Genomic DNA, 15,853 nt, shown 5'->3' with positions numbered 1-15,853 from the left:
GTAAATCTCAGGTAACAACCAAAGTAAAAAAGGTTAACTAGTACAAAAAGCAGAAAAAGGAAGAAAATGTAACGAGGATAAAACGCTCGGACAATTTTTTGCTATCAAGATTCTTCCGAAAGGTAATAAAAAACACTTGATGCAGTTTAATGGTTGGTTCGAGAGGTTCCGAGAATTCCAGAGAAAACCGAACAAAACGCAAAGTCGCGCAAGATCGTAGACGGGAGGGGAAGAAATGACTCTAACTTGCTAAGAATTAAAGTGAATCGCTCGAGGGTAGCAGCTAAGGGTCGTAGCCTCTAGCGATTATACTAATAGTCAGGGCGTAGACAAGCTGATAGGGAGAATAGAGGCACAGCTAAGTTACTAATTGTTTTACACAGTGGAAACTTCGTTTGGTTAATTCCCGTGCGCATTTAACGCGTTTATTCTTTCGCGGCAAAAATCCAGGAAATTACTGCAATATACACTTCCTGGCGAAAATTCGACGTTTTACTCGACAGATTAAATTTTCCACTGTAGACATCTGGAATACACTTGGAAAAATCTCGAAAAATGTTTGCTTTCTTGTTCGAAATGTTCGATAGTGTTTCATACGAACTGAAGAAAAAAAATGTCATGCGTTTGAATGGTCGAACGATCGCGGATGGTGTATCGGCGATGTGGAAGGAAACTCAACAGCGGAAAAGCGAACAATGGCCTTCTTCCTGGCAGGTTGATCCTACTTGAGTAATGTTGAAATCTGGGGCGTTCCTGGGAAAGACCACCTGACCTCAGCGTCCCTTCGTCAGCGTCGTTGCACCCCCTTGGACGAGTCATTCCCGTTTTCTCGGCAAGTATCCAACATCGGATTAATGACATTTCGAAGGCGTTACGTTTTGACGCGATACACTACGTATAATCGAATGTTCATCCTTTTTAATCTTCTTTAAAACTCGAAAGACTTTGTCGATCCGTAAATCTACCAGTTTTCCGTCGACCAGACCAACAAAACAGATTAAGTTCTGGTCGACGAGCAATCAATTAAACGGGATATCTCGGTGCAAACGATAAGCCCTCTGGTAGACTTAACGCATTTTCTTCGGTATTAAATCGGTTATAACGTTTTGAAATCGATATTCTGTTTTCTTCGAGACGTATTACGAGCTATTTCCCATCTTGGCTGAAAGTCGAAAATATTGGAATTTCGACACGACGCTGAAACGTTTCCCCGGGACCGGGTGGAAGCTGTTTGGGGATGAGCACGCGGTCGGGTAATGGAAGATGTGATAATTTAGTATGCACAGTGGAGTTTATTTGAATTTTATTGGCGGGCTCGCTGTCACGTGGGTCAACGCGTAGGAGTGGTGGTCGTGCCACAAGGGGGTCCCTCTTTCGCTTTATCGGATCGGGGAAGAGACGACGCTCCTCCCGTTTTCTCGTTTCCCCGAGGGGACACTTCCGTCCGACCAATATCGTCTCCTCTCTCTCATCTTCTCTCGCTTCTTCGCTCAGTTTTTCCACCTTCCGCCGTCTCTTTTTCTATCTTTTACCCTCTCCTGGGCCGCTTCCAATATCTTTCTAAGTTCTCCGAGCCGGCCATGAATAAACTATTCCCCGACTTTGAATATCTGAACGTTTTGCGCGGGAATGGGACCGCCATCGAGGGACCAACCGCAGAAAGGACGAGAGAAGATGATATCGATTGATCGACGTGTTACGTGGAAGGGGCTAACCCGTAGAGTCGATGGTACCATCCTTCAATTTTTGGAAAACGCCGTGACAGAAGGGAGGAGACTGTCTTGGGTGAACAGTTTCCAATAATACGAACAATATATTATTACAAGGAAATAGAAGGAAAATTATGTCTGCCAACCGTATTTATAAAAGAACGGCAGACGTTGGAAATTGATCAAAATCTGCAAGCTGATCTTTATTCTCCCCGATCAAGGAGCAATTAATTTTTCGTAACGGTGACGGTGATGAAATCAAGCAGTCAGCATAATGAGTAGCGTTGCCTGCCGCGCAATTCATCGGATGTCGTAAAACGAGAGGTGAGAGGAGGAGAGAGCGGAACGAAAGAGGGGGTGGCGAAGGATGGCGCGGGGTTATTAATATTCAGAACGAGGAACAGGAGTCGAGAGCGGTGCCGAGTGACAAATACCTCGCACCCGTCCCAACCCCGGAACGGCTCAACTCTGTAATTAACGCTAATCTCCCGGCCGTTCCTCCGACACCGTACCACCCACTTCGTCTTCTCTCCCGCCTCTGTACTTACTGAGCCAGAGGGTGGCCTTAAACAGGTTCTCGAGTCGATTCTTGGATGAAGAGGATCTATGATTCCTCTTGGCGACTACTGAAGGAAAAACGTTCACTCGAAAATTGAATGGTACGTAACAAAAATCGAACGATTGTAATCACACGTTCTTATCGACTCTCTCTAAATCATTTGATTTAACATTTTGTTTAAAAAAAGAATGAGAATAGAAAGTCATGCGTTTTATGGTGCCTTCTTTCATTTTTGTTTTTTATATAGAGGAGGATGAAGAACGTTATTTTGTTAGTCCTTTTTATTTTCATAACTGAATAAAGACAGCATAGAGATGAAAAACATAACCACTATGCGGCAGTCCCTGCATATTTTTGCAAATATTAGTGCGGTGGCACTGTTCGTTCGTCGTGCATCGTTGTCTACATTTGAATTTACAAAACCGGAAGCTGAATTACTACCTTCACGTGCAGACGAATGCGTATGAATTATCATTGCAGAGATGGTGCAACTTCTTGAAATGTTTTAATGCTCCGCGCAGCGATTCGTCATCAAACATATTTTCATTAAATAATATCCCACATAATACGATAATCTCTGTAATCCCTTTATCGAAATACGAAAAGTATTCTAATTCTTTACTAAAGAACATTTAAACTCGTATAAAATTTCCATTGCGTAAAAGACATTTTAATTATATCTATTTCCTTTAATTTTAGGGATATCGAAGTATTTCATAATTTCTAAATGGCTTCATAAGAAAAATAAGAGAAAATGCATGTCGAATTATAGAAGATAAATAGGAGCGTGCCTGAAAGGTCAAAGGACGGAGATTCCTTCATCCACTTCCTGCGATATAGTCGCCGCTGGTGGTTGCGCGGTTCGGTTAGCACTTGGTGGACTAAAATAGCGAGTCAGCCGACCGCGAATATCCTTGATTAAACGCAAAAAAGCTCCGAGACCTACGCTCGCCTTGCGCTCTGGCGTGGCTGCGTTTTTTCGCCACCCTCCGCCATCACGATGGTCGGGTTTGAGCGTGGAATTGGATTGGTCGTCTTTCCTCTCTTCTCGTTCTCTTTCCCCTTCGTTTCATTTCCTCTTCAGCGAGAGAAAGAAACGTTGGTAGTTTCAAAGCTTCTGGGGACTCGATTAGTGCTAGTGTGCGACATCAGAAATACGTAAGCACGGTTCATTTCCAAGTATTCCTTCCGGTTAAATTGTTGTACAACGTTCTAATTTCTTAAGCCAAAGAGGATATCTGTCCCTTTCTCATTTTATTACTTTTCACTATAGATATTTGTATTTCCATAATAAGCAAGTACTAGCTTAATAATAAAAATCTAAAAGTTCTAAAATATAGTCATGGTATGTTATCTCTTATTCATTTCTTGTTTTCTTCATGACGTTAGTATATAATTTAGCAAATCGATATGAATGCATTAGAGAATCCCTGAAGAGATGTAAGTTTGCTTCGCAAAATTGCTACGATGTTCTTCGATGGTGACAAAGGTCTCTTTGCGAAGTGAAAGCGTGATAATCGAGAATGACGTTGGCCGAAACAATGCGGCAGGCGTTCATCCTCTAAGGCATGAGTTTCGTATGCCAACTAAGGGTGATGTCAGACCACGGTGATATATGGTGGAAGCACGGGAAATGTCACGTGCCCAGCAACCTTCCATACAGCTGCAAAAGGATTAGGGGCCACATTCTGTAACACGTTATTTCAGAATGCAATTGAATTCCTTTCACTGTTATTGACTCTGGTCTATCGATCAAAGTTGATCACTGGTTGTTACACCTCCATCATCATTCGGTGGTGATAATAAACTTCACTCACAATCAGAATTTATTTCAAGTACCATCTTCGAACCCAAATTCGAATAAAAAGGAAGCAATAAAAAGAATGTTAATGTTCTTAAAAAGAAAGAAACAAAGAATGTTTAGTGATACCATTTGCACTGATTATGAACTTTTAGGGTACAGAAATTAACTCTAATCTTTGCTTTCGCCATTCATGAAAACATAAGAGCCATCGTCGATAAATGAAATTCCTTCGTTCTCAATGGAGCACAGATGTTGTTCTTCTTTCCTTACAAAAGGCGTCGCGACGCGTCGCTCGTAAAATCGATTATATAGTCTCTACCTTAATAAAGTGACGGACCAATGGTAAAAAAAAGCGCTGATCCAATCAAAAGGTACGATCCCGAATAAGTAACAGTTGCTTCTGGTTATCTCAAAATCTTATCGTTTCGATGGAAAACGGATCTGAAGTGAACATGATATGATATTCTTGACAATACGTATCTAGCCTCACTCATCTGTCACTAATGGCTACCGTATATTATAGTAGCTTTATTGTTATTTTATTTTTATCTCTTCTCAATAATGGCGTCGAATGTTATCATGCCGTGGTCGTTATCCATGGAGTGCTCACTGGAAGCGACAGTATGGAACTTATTAGTAACAGAATCCAAGAAGTAAGTACATAAATCAAATACAAAACAAAGAAAGTTGTAGATGTCGCGTCTGTATAAATTTAGCGGTAAATATGATTTTCCACTGTGCTTAAAACGATTATTAATTTTAGATGCATCCAGGGACACAGATTTATAATACTCCAAGATACGCTGGATGGAGTAGTCTGGAATCAATGTGGCACCAAGTGGAAGAAATAGGCATGGATGTTATATCTGTGGGCGCTGCATTTCCCGAGGGAATAAATTTAGTCGGTTACAGTCAGGGTGGTTTATTAGCTAGAACGATACTGCAAAGGTTTCCCGGTCACAACGTTAGAAATTTCATTTCCTTAAGCTCACCACAAGCTGGACAATACGGAAGTAGGTGACCTCAGTGCCATGAAGAAAGACAAAGAAATTACCGTTTCAAATTGCGTATTCTCTTGCAGCTCAATTTTTGCATTTATTCTTTCCTAATTTGGTATGCCAAACTGCCTATGAATTATTCTATTCAAAAATCGGGCAACACACCAGTATTGGGAACTATTGGAATGATCCTCATCATCAAGTTAGTATATATAAACGACTCGTTAATAGTTCCGTAAATTGTATTTTACCCTTCTTTTATAGGAATTGTATTACAAATATAGTACATTTCTTCCATACGTGAACAATGAGAAAAATTCGACGAAAATGCCAATGTACAAACAAGGTCTCACCAAATTAGAACGTATGGTGCTTGTTGGAGGACCCGAGGATGGTGTTATTACCCCGTGGCAAAGTAGCCATTTCGGATACTACGACGTTAACGAAACTGTGATAGATATGCGTGATCGACGTATTTATAAGGATGATTTAATTGGACTGAAAACATTAGATGAAAGCGGAAGACTTGTTCTTATCACAGTTCCAAATGTCCCCCATTATGAGTGGCACAAAAACGTATCTATAGTAGATGATTTTTTACTGCCATACTTAGATTAATTTAATCTTATTGTACATTAGATAATTAATTTTTACTACATAATATAAAGAAAATTCCAAAGATCGAAGATCTTCAAACAATATTAAATGTACTCATTATATTTATCATGTGAATATCATCCTATTACATAATTTTCCACATGAAGATAATTTTCTAAAGACGAACGCGTAATAAATATATTTATAATGTTTCAACACAAAAAATATTTAGTACCTTATAACTACAATCAGGAAGAATTATTTATTAAGGCAGTTCAATAATAAATGTATATATACATTCTTTTTCATTAATAAATGTTTACTACCTTTTTCAATACAAAACGATTTATTATCGTTAAATATCATGAAGATTCATTAAGTACCTAATTATTAATTTAGATCTACAACTGGTATTCTATGTAGTAAATATAGGCAGGATGTAAATTGTCACATATCATTGATAAGATAATTAAATTACTTAGAATCTTTTATTGTGTGTAAAACGAGTGATGAGATCAAGAGCCCATTTTGGCTGATCAGAAGGAACCATGTGTCCAGCATTTCTTACTAAGACTTCTGTCAAGTTATCAACAGTCTTTGAATACCCAGCTAACTCAGTTCCAACATACCATGCTTTTCTCTGTGCTGTTTTGTACTTTTCTGCCCCAGGCCATTTTAAGTTTTGGATATAGTTTTCTGTCAAAGGATATGCCACAATAATATCAAGTTGTCCATTGTATATAAGAACTCTATAATGTTGAACAAGATCTTCTACTAGAACTGCCATAGACTGCATAATATCCCCCTTCAAATGTTCTTCTACTTCTTTAGATTCGATATTGAATGTTAAATTGCCAACATGTATGGTTTTTCTAATATCTGCTGTTTGAAGCCATTGTAGCATATAATTGGAATCATTACTTGGATCATGATTATGCAAAAAATTAAAGTAATAATCAAAACCAGTTAAATTTTTAAACAACGAAGGTTCTTCGGTTAAATCACCATCAATAAGTTCGTCAAACAAATTAAAGGCTTCTATATATTTCCCCTTCTTTATTAAATCTTTACCCTTTTTTTCATATGTATGGATTTGATTTCTGCCATTTGCATCAACTAAACCTATCTGATACAAATAATCTCCATATTGCAACTGATTCACTGGATCAGTCAATCCATTTCCAATTGCTAAACCTTTTAAGTTTATTTTTGTCTGTGCCTTGATGTTATAATCTTTAATAGCATGAGATACAGCTGGTACATATTTTCCTCCATACGATTCACCAGTGACATAAAAGTCATTAGTCTGAAGTTCTGGGAATAACTTAAAGAATTGGACTAGGGCAGTATGCACATCCCTTCCCACATCTGTTTCATTAGTAGCATAGCCTTTTGCATTCTCAGTAAAACTAAATCCAGTGCCAACTGGATTATCAATGTAAATCAAATTATGACACTTGTTCCAAGAGTATTCACGCATTTCAAGAGTTTTATTTTCCTTAACTATGAATGGGCCATTTTCCAAGAATAAGCCATACAAGGACGTGGCTCCAGGGCCACCTTGTAGCCATAACACTACAGGAGCAGTCTTTGGATTATGCTAAAAAAAATCCAACCTTGCATTTCTTAGATACATTTTCTTATTTATTATTTGAAAGTTACGCATAATCAGAAACTTAATCATTAAAAGCTGCAATTATTTTTTATTCACAAAATTCAAAATATTAAATTACTTACCAAGGCCGGAAAGAACCAAAAGAACATGTTCGAATTGTATTGTTTGTTAACAGTTAAATAACCAGAATAGCTACTGACATCGTTCATATCTTTATGTTGTACAGCAGCTTTACTACGGGCCTCATCTACTTTACCGCTTTCAATAAGTGGTGTCAGGAAAAGAGGCGCACCACAATCTTCTTCATTGCGAAGCGGATAATTCTTTGGTTTGGGATAAATATTTGTAAATCCTCTTGCGAATGAAACAATGAATAATACTTGTACAAGTAACACCAATTTTTCCATCGTGTTCTATCTGATTAATCGCAACTATCCTAAACACGACCTTCGAACAGCAGCCGAACGTGATCGAAACACAATTGATATATATATTTCGATGCACAGTGCATCTTTATATACCGGCGCGATAATATTACCAACATAGGAGATGTTACTATCACGTGATGCATTTAATGAGTAGGGATACATCTACGAATTCCGAAAATATAGTAAAATTTGAATTAAGCATATTTTGCATTTATATATGGAATTAGACTTAAAAAGAATATTCAAGAATTTCTTTTAATTTAGCTATTATCCAAAATTAAATAAGAAATAATGAAATGGCTACTAACTGCACTAAGTATATAATTCGAGCTACTTGAAACTGTTAACATTTATGTAGATGGCGTTTGAGAATATTAACGTATCAGCTGACTGAACCAATACACGTTAATTTGAATTGCCTTTGTGTTCTGTAATACAATTGAAGGTTAATGTAGAACTGTTACTATTTTTAAGTCTGAATACAACATGTTACAAATAATGGTGAAATTGTAAATAAATTTGTACGCTTCTTCCAATTAAATGGTGTAAAATCATATCGAAGCCTTCGACCTTTTGTGATACATTTCGTGATATTTTCTCATACTTGCTATGATTGAGAACTCCAAGAAAAATTTTTTGTAATTAATGAATTTGAAGGATTAATCTATAAAAGTTCCTAACACTGTTATATTTATATATACACAAAAGTATTATTTTATTTGTTGTTGAAGTAAAAGAAACTACAGAAGTATGAATGATTCTTTCCTAGAAGACTTAGAATTATTGTCTACTGACGTTAAAACTGTAAATCCTTATCCAGTGGATCGGCATGTAACAACAAGGAATGCGACATCTTCTCCTCTGCAACATACACTACAAGGCAAAGGAGAAAATGTACATATTACAAAGCAATGTACTACTAGGGAACCAAATACAAAAGATTTAAAAAAGTTGCCTGATCAAGACACAAGAAAACAACAAATGAAAGTAAGAATATCTGAAAGGAAAGAGAAGCTTGTTGACAGTAAGTTGAAACCGATTGAAAATAAGGTAAAAAGCGATGGAAAGGAACAAGTAGTTAAAGATGATACTAAAGTAAAGATTAAGGAGACAAAAGCAAAAATTTCTGAAAGCAAAGTGATTATGAAGGATAAAATGCGACGTTCAGGAAATTATAAGGAAAATACTCAGGCCCCAGATGTATCTGTTAAGGAAAACAACAGACCATCTGATTCATCAAAAGAGGGAACTTCTCAGATAGAAGTTGCAAAAGACAAAACAAAAGCCTATGATCTTAGAAAAGTAGAATCTAAAGAAATTGATCCTGTTGCATTGCTTAATGCCATCAAGGACATCGTGAGTATATCCACAAAACAGGAAAGCACAAAAATTTTGAGAGCTATGCAAGAACTGCACTTTAATTCTCAAGCAAATCTTATTAAACACCTACTGTGTCAAACAGATGACATAATCAATGAAATGCATCCTAGTAAAGATTCCAACAGAGTAAAAAGCCTAATTGAACAGAATGAAAGATTACAAGAGGATATTGTTATTTTACAAAGAAGAAACGAGGAGCTGCAGAAGAAATTAAAGGAATTTGAATTTCTGAAACAGGAAAATATTGCACTCAAATTGAAATGCAAGGAATTATGTAAACAATAGCAAAAGTGTACAGTATTCTAATACTAAGTGCTTAGAATATGTTGATAATGAGGTATTCATTCCATGCTATTGTTGAACTTTGATGATTGCCAGCTGTTGCTACACTGCGTGAAAATATAAAGTGACTAATTTTAAAAAATAAGCGAGAGTAAAAAGTATAAAACATACCAAGCTTTAGAGATGGTATTCCGCAAGTTCAATAACAAACGTGCGTATACGATCGATAATACCGGTAATCGTTGATTATGGATGATGATTCATAATAATCTCCGTATTGTTTTATAGTTTTCTCTTTCAGACCAATCTCCTTGTTAGTTCATTTAACTTATCTAGGGAAAGATATCATGCAATAAAATTGATGGATTTTCCCACAATTTTTCTCACATTTTCCTTATAGATAAGCGTGTCTACTCGATCAGACACTTATAATGTAAACTAGAATATTAAATAAAATTGTACTATTGTGTATATTTCGTAAAATGATCATAGTTGATATAATGATTATATTTACGTGTGATGAAAGTAGGTGGGAATTCTGCGCTTATTTTTATAAATATTTTACAATTTTCTTTTTAATACCAATGGCTGCTAATTATCAGAGTATAAGATTCTGTAAATGTTTTAGCTACACAAGAACCAACGCGCGCGCGATGTTTTCCATATTGTTGCGTGTGGAAAGCCATGACACGTGTGTTGAAATTACGAGACCACACATTTTCTAACGTTTGTACTAATATTTTTTTAATTCGTAACAAAGTTTAAAGCTAACAATATGTTATCTAGTTTAAAGAGTCTGAGCCTTATTTACTACATACGCGTCGTAATATATATGTATTTTATTCCGCGTTGATTTGAAGTTGATATATTTATTGAACTAAAAAGAAAAAGAAAAAGAACATAATAGATCTTTGTCTGTAAGAAAATGCCTAATAAACTACTTTATAACTGAATTTGTGTGATTTCTTAATTTTTAGAGTAGAAATTCAAGAAATAAAATCATAGCATATTCGTTTGAAACAATTTACATATATTCGAAGATTCTTTTAAAAGGCATATTAAGGCGACATGATACAATGTTTCAATACGGATGCATGTTGTACAATGCATATTTACAAGCAATGATAATTATTATGGAGTCAAGATCTTCGGTTAAATATGTGTAATGTATAAAACGCGCTCGAGGTTTTGGCAAAATCACCAGATAATTTTATTCAGTAATACCTGAATGAATCGACGATTAGAAAAACGTATAAAAAGGAACGAAAGATCTTGCTATCGGCAGTTTTGAAGATATTAATTTTTTAAGAATAAGGGGTTTACATTCTTACCTATGAAAATGCAATTTTAAATGCGGCTATTTCGATTTATGCATAAATTCTAATAAATTAGAGATAAAAGCATATGTATCGCATATGGTACAACAAATTTATCTTTGGACGCTTAATTCTATAAAGCACTTATCTCAAAATCATGTTACTGACAACATCTCACGACCACAATATCCTTCATACCTTCGACTATGATCAAGCGAGTTCTTTATCGATAAATATTTAAATAAAAATTAGTAAAACCTTACTTAAAAACACGATTAAGAAATAAATAATTCTGCTGTATAATGTATCCTCGGACTTCTTTAAATTTCTCAGGTCTTCTCGTTAACTTTCCCTATTATGATTAATATCATTTTCTCTTTCGCTTTGCGTTATTTCCGTATACATATGTACATCTTTATAGGAACGATCTCTTCGTTAATCAGTTTCCTAACAACAAACATAACTGTACTAAATTCCTGAGTTTCTTTAATCTTTTTAACCATTGTCACGTCTTGATAAGTGCGCCGACTATTGTCTCCATTACGCAAAATTACCGGTAATATTTTTCGAAAAAATCCTTTCTTTAATAAATTCCGTTTCGCATAATTAACAAAATCTTAAAGTCTTTGATCCAACAAAAGTTAACTCTAGTCTCGTTTTATCATTAATGCTAGCCGTTTTGAAAATTTCACAATATTCTCACTGATATTGTTTAGGTTTGGAGTTTATCCTCAGAAACGTTTGACAAAATTTATTCTCTACGAGAAACATCTCGAGATTCTCCTCTTGGTGCCACAGCATCCTCATCTACATCATCTTGATCTTCATTGTCAGTTCTCTCTCCTTCTTCGGGTGGCCTTGTCCATCTGAAAAAATGCGATATAGTTGTTACGCTAGATTCTTTAAATCTAATATGATACTTATGATGGTGATGTAATGCAACAGCAACCTGATCAACGTCTCCGGTGATCTGTAGAGGAATATTAATTTGGCGAACAAGTCTTCCTCGAGACACAATTCTCCACTTTCACGGACCAAATAAATATCTAAGCATAATCTTAGTATTCTATCGACGTAGGGTAAGTCATCGAACATAATCTTCGGCGCCATGTCACTGACTACCTTCCTCATCATTTGACTTATGACTATCACCGCGGTAGTGTACAAACCTAAGATTCTGTAGACATATACGAGAAAAAATAAATTCTAATAAATAAAAAAAAAAAGAACAAATTCACACTGACGAGAACTGTTCGTGAAGGGAATTAGCATTGTAACCACACTGGATCTCACGAATAACAGTGTAGACCTAGCATAATGATAGCATTAGATAATTTCAGAAACGTACCCAAATCCACTGATAAAGCTCAACCCCTCGGGGAACGTTTTATCATTGAACAAGAACATCATGATGTACTTGCAGTTATTTAAGGGCACTCTCTTTAATAGCTGATCGTATAAAGTATCATTGCAAACTTCTTTAACGATCCACCATTTCTGACGAGCACAACAATCTGCGTCGGTAGATAAATGAAGACTAACATCCCTGTACAGATGATTCTCATCGTCTTCCTCTACATTGTCATCAAGCCATTTCGCTGTAAATTATGGAGATTAATCTCACACATAAGTTCAATAACATTACGTTCTATCTTCGTTCCATAGATATCTTTCTTTGTCATATGACACTTACGCATTCGCATTAATTGCGGAACGACGTCAGTGGTTCGACCAGTCACTTTCAAAAACTTGGGAAACGCATATTGCAAGGTGATAGTACCATTATGCACGGTTGAGTCATTGCTAGAGAGCATATTAGCTAACGTTCTTCTCACAGGATTAAATTCATTGTTTTCATACGGTGGCAATCTTATATCTCTCACTTGTGTCGTTATCCCACTGGCATCTTTCGCGTCCGTTTTTCGAGACACCGTCCACTCTACGTGGATGACCACGGTTGTGCTATTATCTTCTAATTCTGTTATCAGTCTGTCATAAAATAATTACATAAAGTTACAGATGTCAACGTGTATATAAAAAGTGATTCTTTTATATCCTTTTTAAACTCAGAAATTTTTTTAGTAATTTAAAAATTGGAATTGATATGAATTCAGGAACGTAGTAGAATTAAAATAATCATACCTATCTAAGTCTGGCGGAGATATACTCCATAATTTTCGAGAGAACCCACTCAATCTCACGGCAGCGACATCAGAATGTATATAGTTCTCCAGGAAAGTGACTGCAGGTCTATCTCTCGCGTACAAATTCGAAAATCTCGTGAAATCAGTTTCGTCGTATTCGATGATAGAGCTACTTTGTGCCGACATAGAGTAAATTGGTTCATAAGGACCAATTCTAATTTTCATTGAAACGTCGTAGGGTAGATTAGAAACACCAACTGTGCCACCAAGTGCAAATAAGAGCAAGGGGAACCATATTAATCCAATCATGAAGAAGAGAGCACCACCACCGATTAAGTACTTGCTCATTTGTTTCTTCTTTACACCTCGTGGCTGAGGGAAATCCGTTTCTACGCCTCGCATACACTACAATTCACACACACATTTATTAATAATTTATATACAAATTTACACAAAATATGTAGAGCGATATACCTTGATTTGATAAATATTGGCGAAAATATCTTCCATTTTGAACCAATCCATTATCGTCATGGAAGTGTCCGTCCAGATCCAGTCCATTACTGCCCTTAATTCGAATAAGAATGGGACTAACATGAATCTGTCGAAAATTTATACATCAATTATTAATAATATCAACATTTTAAATTATTATATTAGTTTTAAGTTCGATAGATAGAATATATTCTAACACTTTGAATAAGACATAGTTGACAATGCTGTATTTCTTGCAGAGGAAGTTGCCAAGTATTCGTGTCGGATAGCCTTGTCTTAATTGATAAGCCGCTAACAAGAGGTAGAAGCACTTGACCATGTACCAAATTTGCGGTGGAAGCCTCTCATTAAATTGTCTGTGATTATATTTGACAATTTAAATTAAGATGTTAAATATTCGAATTGAAATTTCTCTATGATGAAAAAATCCATCGTACCGTTCGGTAACACTTGGCAATATGAAGAACATCCAAATGTGAACGCCAAATATAAGAAAGTAATGGAAAATTAGTTTGCCTACGATTGATTTCTTTAAGAACAAGGCTCTATCGATAACTATCAATGCAAACTGTAGCAGTAACATCAGTAAGAATGGCATCGGAACTCGATTTTCTTGTAAATAGGCTGTAACACCACCGTCTCCTTGTTGTGTCTAGAAATTGACAAAAATTATTGTTAGAAATTATCTTAAAGGTACATGATGTTACTTGTTAGAAAATATAGGGATGCTTACCCCAAATGCAGAAAATCCAAAAATGAGTAGCAAGAAATTAAAGAAATCACACAGGAACATATATGCATATACGTTCGTCTTTTCTTTGCTAATTGGGCTAAGAATTTTTTGGAAGAAATCTTTCATTGGTTCTTTGTATTTATTTACACTGGAAACAAATCATTGTGTTTAAATAAATTTTAAGAGACTACCTCATATAACATCGTATTAAAATAAATACGTATACATGCTTACGTCATATTCATGGCTTTATTGAACTCTTCGTTCATGGGACTGATTTCTTCTCCTTGAACGGCTACTAATTTTTCATATTCATTTGTGGCTTGCGCATTTTCACCCTCGCCTGCTGCGCGAAGATTCAGAGTTGCTCCTTTAGGTGTTCTTACGGTACTACCGCTGTAAATAATAAAATATTAATATTAGCAATTGTATATTAATTATATATTATACAACAATATTAGGAACGTATAAATCAATGAAAATTAAGAAATTGACGTACCCTTCTTCTTCTTGTAGCGATGCAGATTCTCCTTGACCTCTATTTTCTGGTGGTGGAGGCTTGGCTGGAACTACAGTTAAAGTGGAAGGAATAATTTTTCTTGGTTTTAGGGATGGGGATGTCCATTGCCCTAATGATTTCAGCATAAATCTAAAAATAGGATTTTTGTTTAATTTTTACGATGAAAAAATATTCTTATGAAATTTATGCTTCGATTTACCTATGAAAGAACACCATGAGAAGTAACAGCAGATCCCACAAAGCATAATTATGTTTGCGTTCAACGCCCATAATTCTAGGAGTAAATAGAGGATTATTCGGTGCAGCATCTCGATTCCAGGGCAATACTTCCAATTGGAAAATGCATTTTACTATCACAATTGCCTAAAAAAATTTACCTTTAATCAGCTAAGAAATTTTTTGTTTTTTCTGAAAAAATTATTAACCTGTCCGAAGAATTTTATATTTTACCTCGGTGTACGCGATCAACGTTATCCAAAATGTTTTCGAGGGTCGTGGAATGGTTAACGAACCCCAGCAGAACACCATGAGAGGCAAAGGCGTGGAAAGGACGGATGCATTTTTAATCTGATGAAGGAATACCATGAAGTAACAAAGTAGACACGAATGTGCCAGGACTCCAAACCAAATAGATGCCAATAATTGGATTATCGGTGGTTGATCGACTTCAGACAGTGCACCACCTTCGTCATCGTGTTGGACAGGTGAGATTTCGGAGAATAGTGAGCTGTATAAATAACAGTTTTCATTAATAGCATTAAGAAATTCCACCATATGATCTAACATAAATACGCAGAAGGAAGTTTTTTTCTTCTGCAAAACATTGAGACGAAAAGCACACCGAAAGCTCGAACACCTGTAAAATAGAACTGAACAAAAGTTGATAGGTACATCTTTCTCTGTAAATGTAAATATTTATACAATTACGATATTCATGTCTACATATTCATGTTTAAAGGGGCTAGAAGAAATTATAATGTACATGCTGCTTGCAAAGATCAACGTGCAGAAGGTGCGTTTAACAACGAAGTGAAAGAACATTTATCGATTTTACAAAGTAGTCTTGATACCTGGAGGAGGATATGTCCAATCCTCGCTCCAAACTCGGTGCCAAAATTCGAATATGAGGGACCATCAACGAGCTGCTTTTCCTAGCAAAAATAACACTCCTCTCTGTCTACGTTTACTTCAAATTATTTCTTTACATTAACAAAAATGCGGATAGAAGATTCAGGAATTTCAATTGAATTTGATTTAAACTGGCAGAGACCTT

General features: G+C 35.9%; 4 protein-coding genes and 1 long non-coding RNA gene across 16 annotated transcripts in view; 3 read left to right on the top strand and 2 right to left on the bottom strand.

The window, feature by feature from the left end:
- Nucleotides 1-4,357: 4,357 nt before the first annotated feature.
- LOC100643780 (lysosomal thioesterase PPT2 homolog) lies at nucleotides 4,358-5,876 on the top strand. The gene is made up of 4 exons (XM_003400051.4): nucleotides 4,358-4,725; nucleotides 4,836-5,085; nucleotides 5,154-5,272; nucleotides 5,335-5,876. Exons 1-4 carry the CDS (start codon nucleotides 4,576-4,578, stop codon nucleotides 5,686-5,688), a joined length of 873 nt encoding a protein of 290 aa, XP_003400099.1. The 5' UTR covers nucleotides 4,358-4,575; the 3' UTR covers nucleotides 5,689-5,876.
- Nucleotides 5,877-5,968: 92 nt separating this feature from the next.
- On the bottom strand, nucleotides 5,969-7,809 carry LOC100643588 (venom serine carboxypeptidase). Its single transcript, XM_003400050.4, has 2 exons — nucleotides 7,405-7,809; nucleotides 5,969-7,267 (listed from the first exon to the last, which is right to left on the bottom strand). The coding sequence occupies exons 1-2, from the start codon at nucleotides 7,687-7,689 to the stop codon at nucleotides 6,146-6,148; spliced, it is 1,407 nt and encodes a 468-aa protein (XP_003400098.2). The 5' UTR covers nucleotides 7,690-7,809; the 3' UTR covers nucleotides 5,969-6,145.
- A 267-nt stretch (nucleotides 7,810-8,076) lies between these two features.
- Nucleotides 8,077-10,325, top strand: LOC105666377. Its single transcript, XM_012315330.3, has one exon. The coding sequence runs from the start codon at nucleotides 8,461-8,463 to the stop codon at nucleotides 9,373-9,375; it is 915 nt and encodes a 304-aa protein (XP_012170720.1). The 5' UTR covers nucleotides 8,077-8,460; the 3' UTR covers nucleotides 9,376-10,325.
- A 56-nt stretch (nucleotides 10,326-10,381) lies between these two features.
- Nucleotides 10,382-15,853, bottom strand: part of LOC100643905 (piezo-type mechanosensitive ion channel component) — a 28,751-nt gene continuing 23,279 nt past the window's right edge. For 10 of the 12 annotated variants that reach the window (XM_048411548.1, XM_048411557.1, XM_048411551.1 and 7 more), the window contains 14 exons: nucleotides 15,651-15,731; nucleotides 15,031-15,307; nucleotides 14,780-14,943; nucleotides 14,560-14,709; nucleotides 14,295-14,456; nucleotides 14,061-14,208; nucleotides 13,765-13,979; nucleotides 13,525-13,683; nucleotides 13,307-13,433; nucleotides 12,831-13,237; nucleotides 12,382-12,677; nucleotides 12,037-12,286; nucleotides 11,638-11,865; nucleotides 10,382-11,554 (listed from right to left, as the gene is read on the bottom strand). In XM_048411548.1, the coding sequence (XP_048267505.1) occupies nucleotides 11,440-11,554; nucleotides 11,638-11,865; nucleotides 12,037-12,286; nucleotides 12,382-12,677; nucleotides 12,831-13,237; nucleotides 13,307-13,433; nucleotides 13,525-13,683; nucleotides 13,765-13,979; nucleotides 14,061-14,208; nucleotides 14,295-14,456; nucleotides 14,560-14,709; nucleotides 14,780-14,943; nucleotides 15,031-15,307; nucleotides 15,651-15,731 (2,779 nt within the window). In that variant the 3' untranslated portion in view covers nucleotides 10,382-11,439. The remainder of the gene's footprint in view (nucleotides 11,555-11,637; nucleotides 11,866-12,036; nucleotides 12,287-12,381; nucleotides 12,678-12,830; nucleotides 13,238-13,306; nucleotides 13,434-13,524; nucleotides 13,684-13,764; nucleotides 13,980-14,060; nucleotides 14,209-14,294; nucleotides 14,457-14,559; nucleotides 14,710-14,779; nucleotides 14,944-15,030; nucleotides 15,308-15,650; nucleotides 15,732-15,853) is intronic. The other 2 variants (XM_048411552.1, XM_048411555.1) reach the window with 1 other exon arrangement.
- On the top strand, nucleotides 15,307-15,728 carry LOC125386220. The gene is made up of 2 exons (XR_007226189.1): nucleotides 15,307-15,467; nucleotides 15,539-15,728. It is a non-coding gene; the product is annotated as an uncharacterized LOC125386220 (long non-coding RNA).

This window comes from Bombus terrestris, chromosome 13, assembly GCF_910591885.1.
Source record: "Bombus terrestris chromosome 13, iyBomTerr1.2, whole genome shotgun sequence".
Lineage (NCBI taxonomy): Eukaryota > Metazoa > Arthropoda > Insecta > Hymenoptera > Apidae > Bombus > Bombus terrestris.
The sequence above is the reverse complement of the archived record's forward strand: the minus strand, read 5'-3'. Positions and strand labels throughout refer to the sequence as shown.

What these genes read in the sequence shown, in the direction of transcription:
- LOC100643780 (XM_003400051.4), top strand. Translation starts at nt 4,576, where the DNA reads ATGGCTACCGTATATTATAGTAGCTTTATTGTTATTTTATTTTTATCT. An exon ending in TTAGTAACAGAATCCAAGAA is followed by an intron (nt 4,726 to 4,835) that starts GTAAGTACATAA and finishes TATTAATTTTAG; the next exon opens with ATGCATCCAGGGACACAGAT. An exon ending in GGAATGATCCTCATCATCAA is followed by an intron (nt 5,273 to 5,334) that starts GTTAGTATATAT and finishes CTTCTTTTATAG; the next exon opens with GAATTGTATTACAAATATAG.
- LOC100643588 (XM_003400050.4), bottom strand. Translation starts at nt 7,689, where the DNA reads ATGGAAAAATTGGTGTTACTTGTACAAGTATTATTCATTGTTTCATTC. An exon ending in TTTGGTTCTTTCCGGCCTTG is followed by an intron (nt 7,268 to 7,404) that starts GTAAGTAATTTA and finishes GATTTTTTTTAG; the next exon opens with CATAATCCAAAGACTGCTCC.
- LOC105666377 (XM_012315330.3), top strand. Translation starts at nt 8,461, where the DNA reads ATGAATGATTCTTTCCTAGAAGACTTAGAATTATTGTCTACTGACGTT.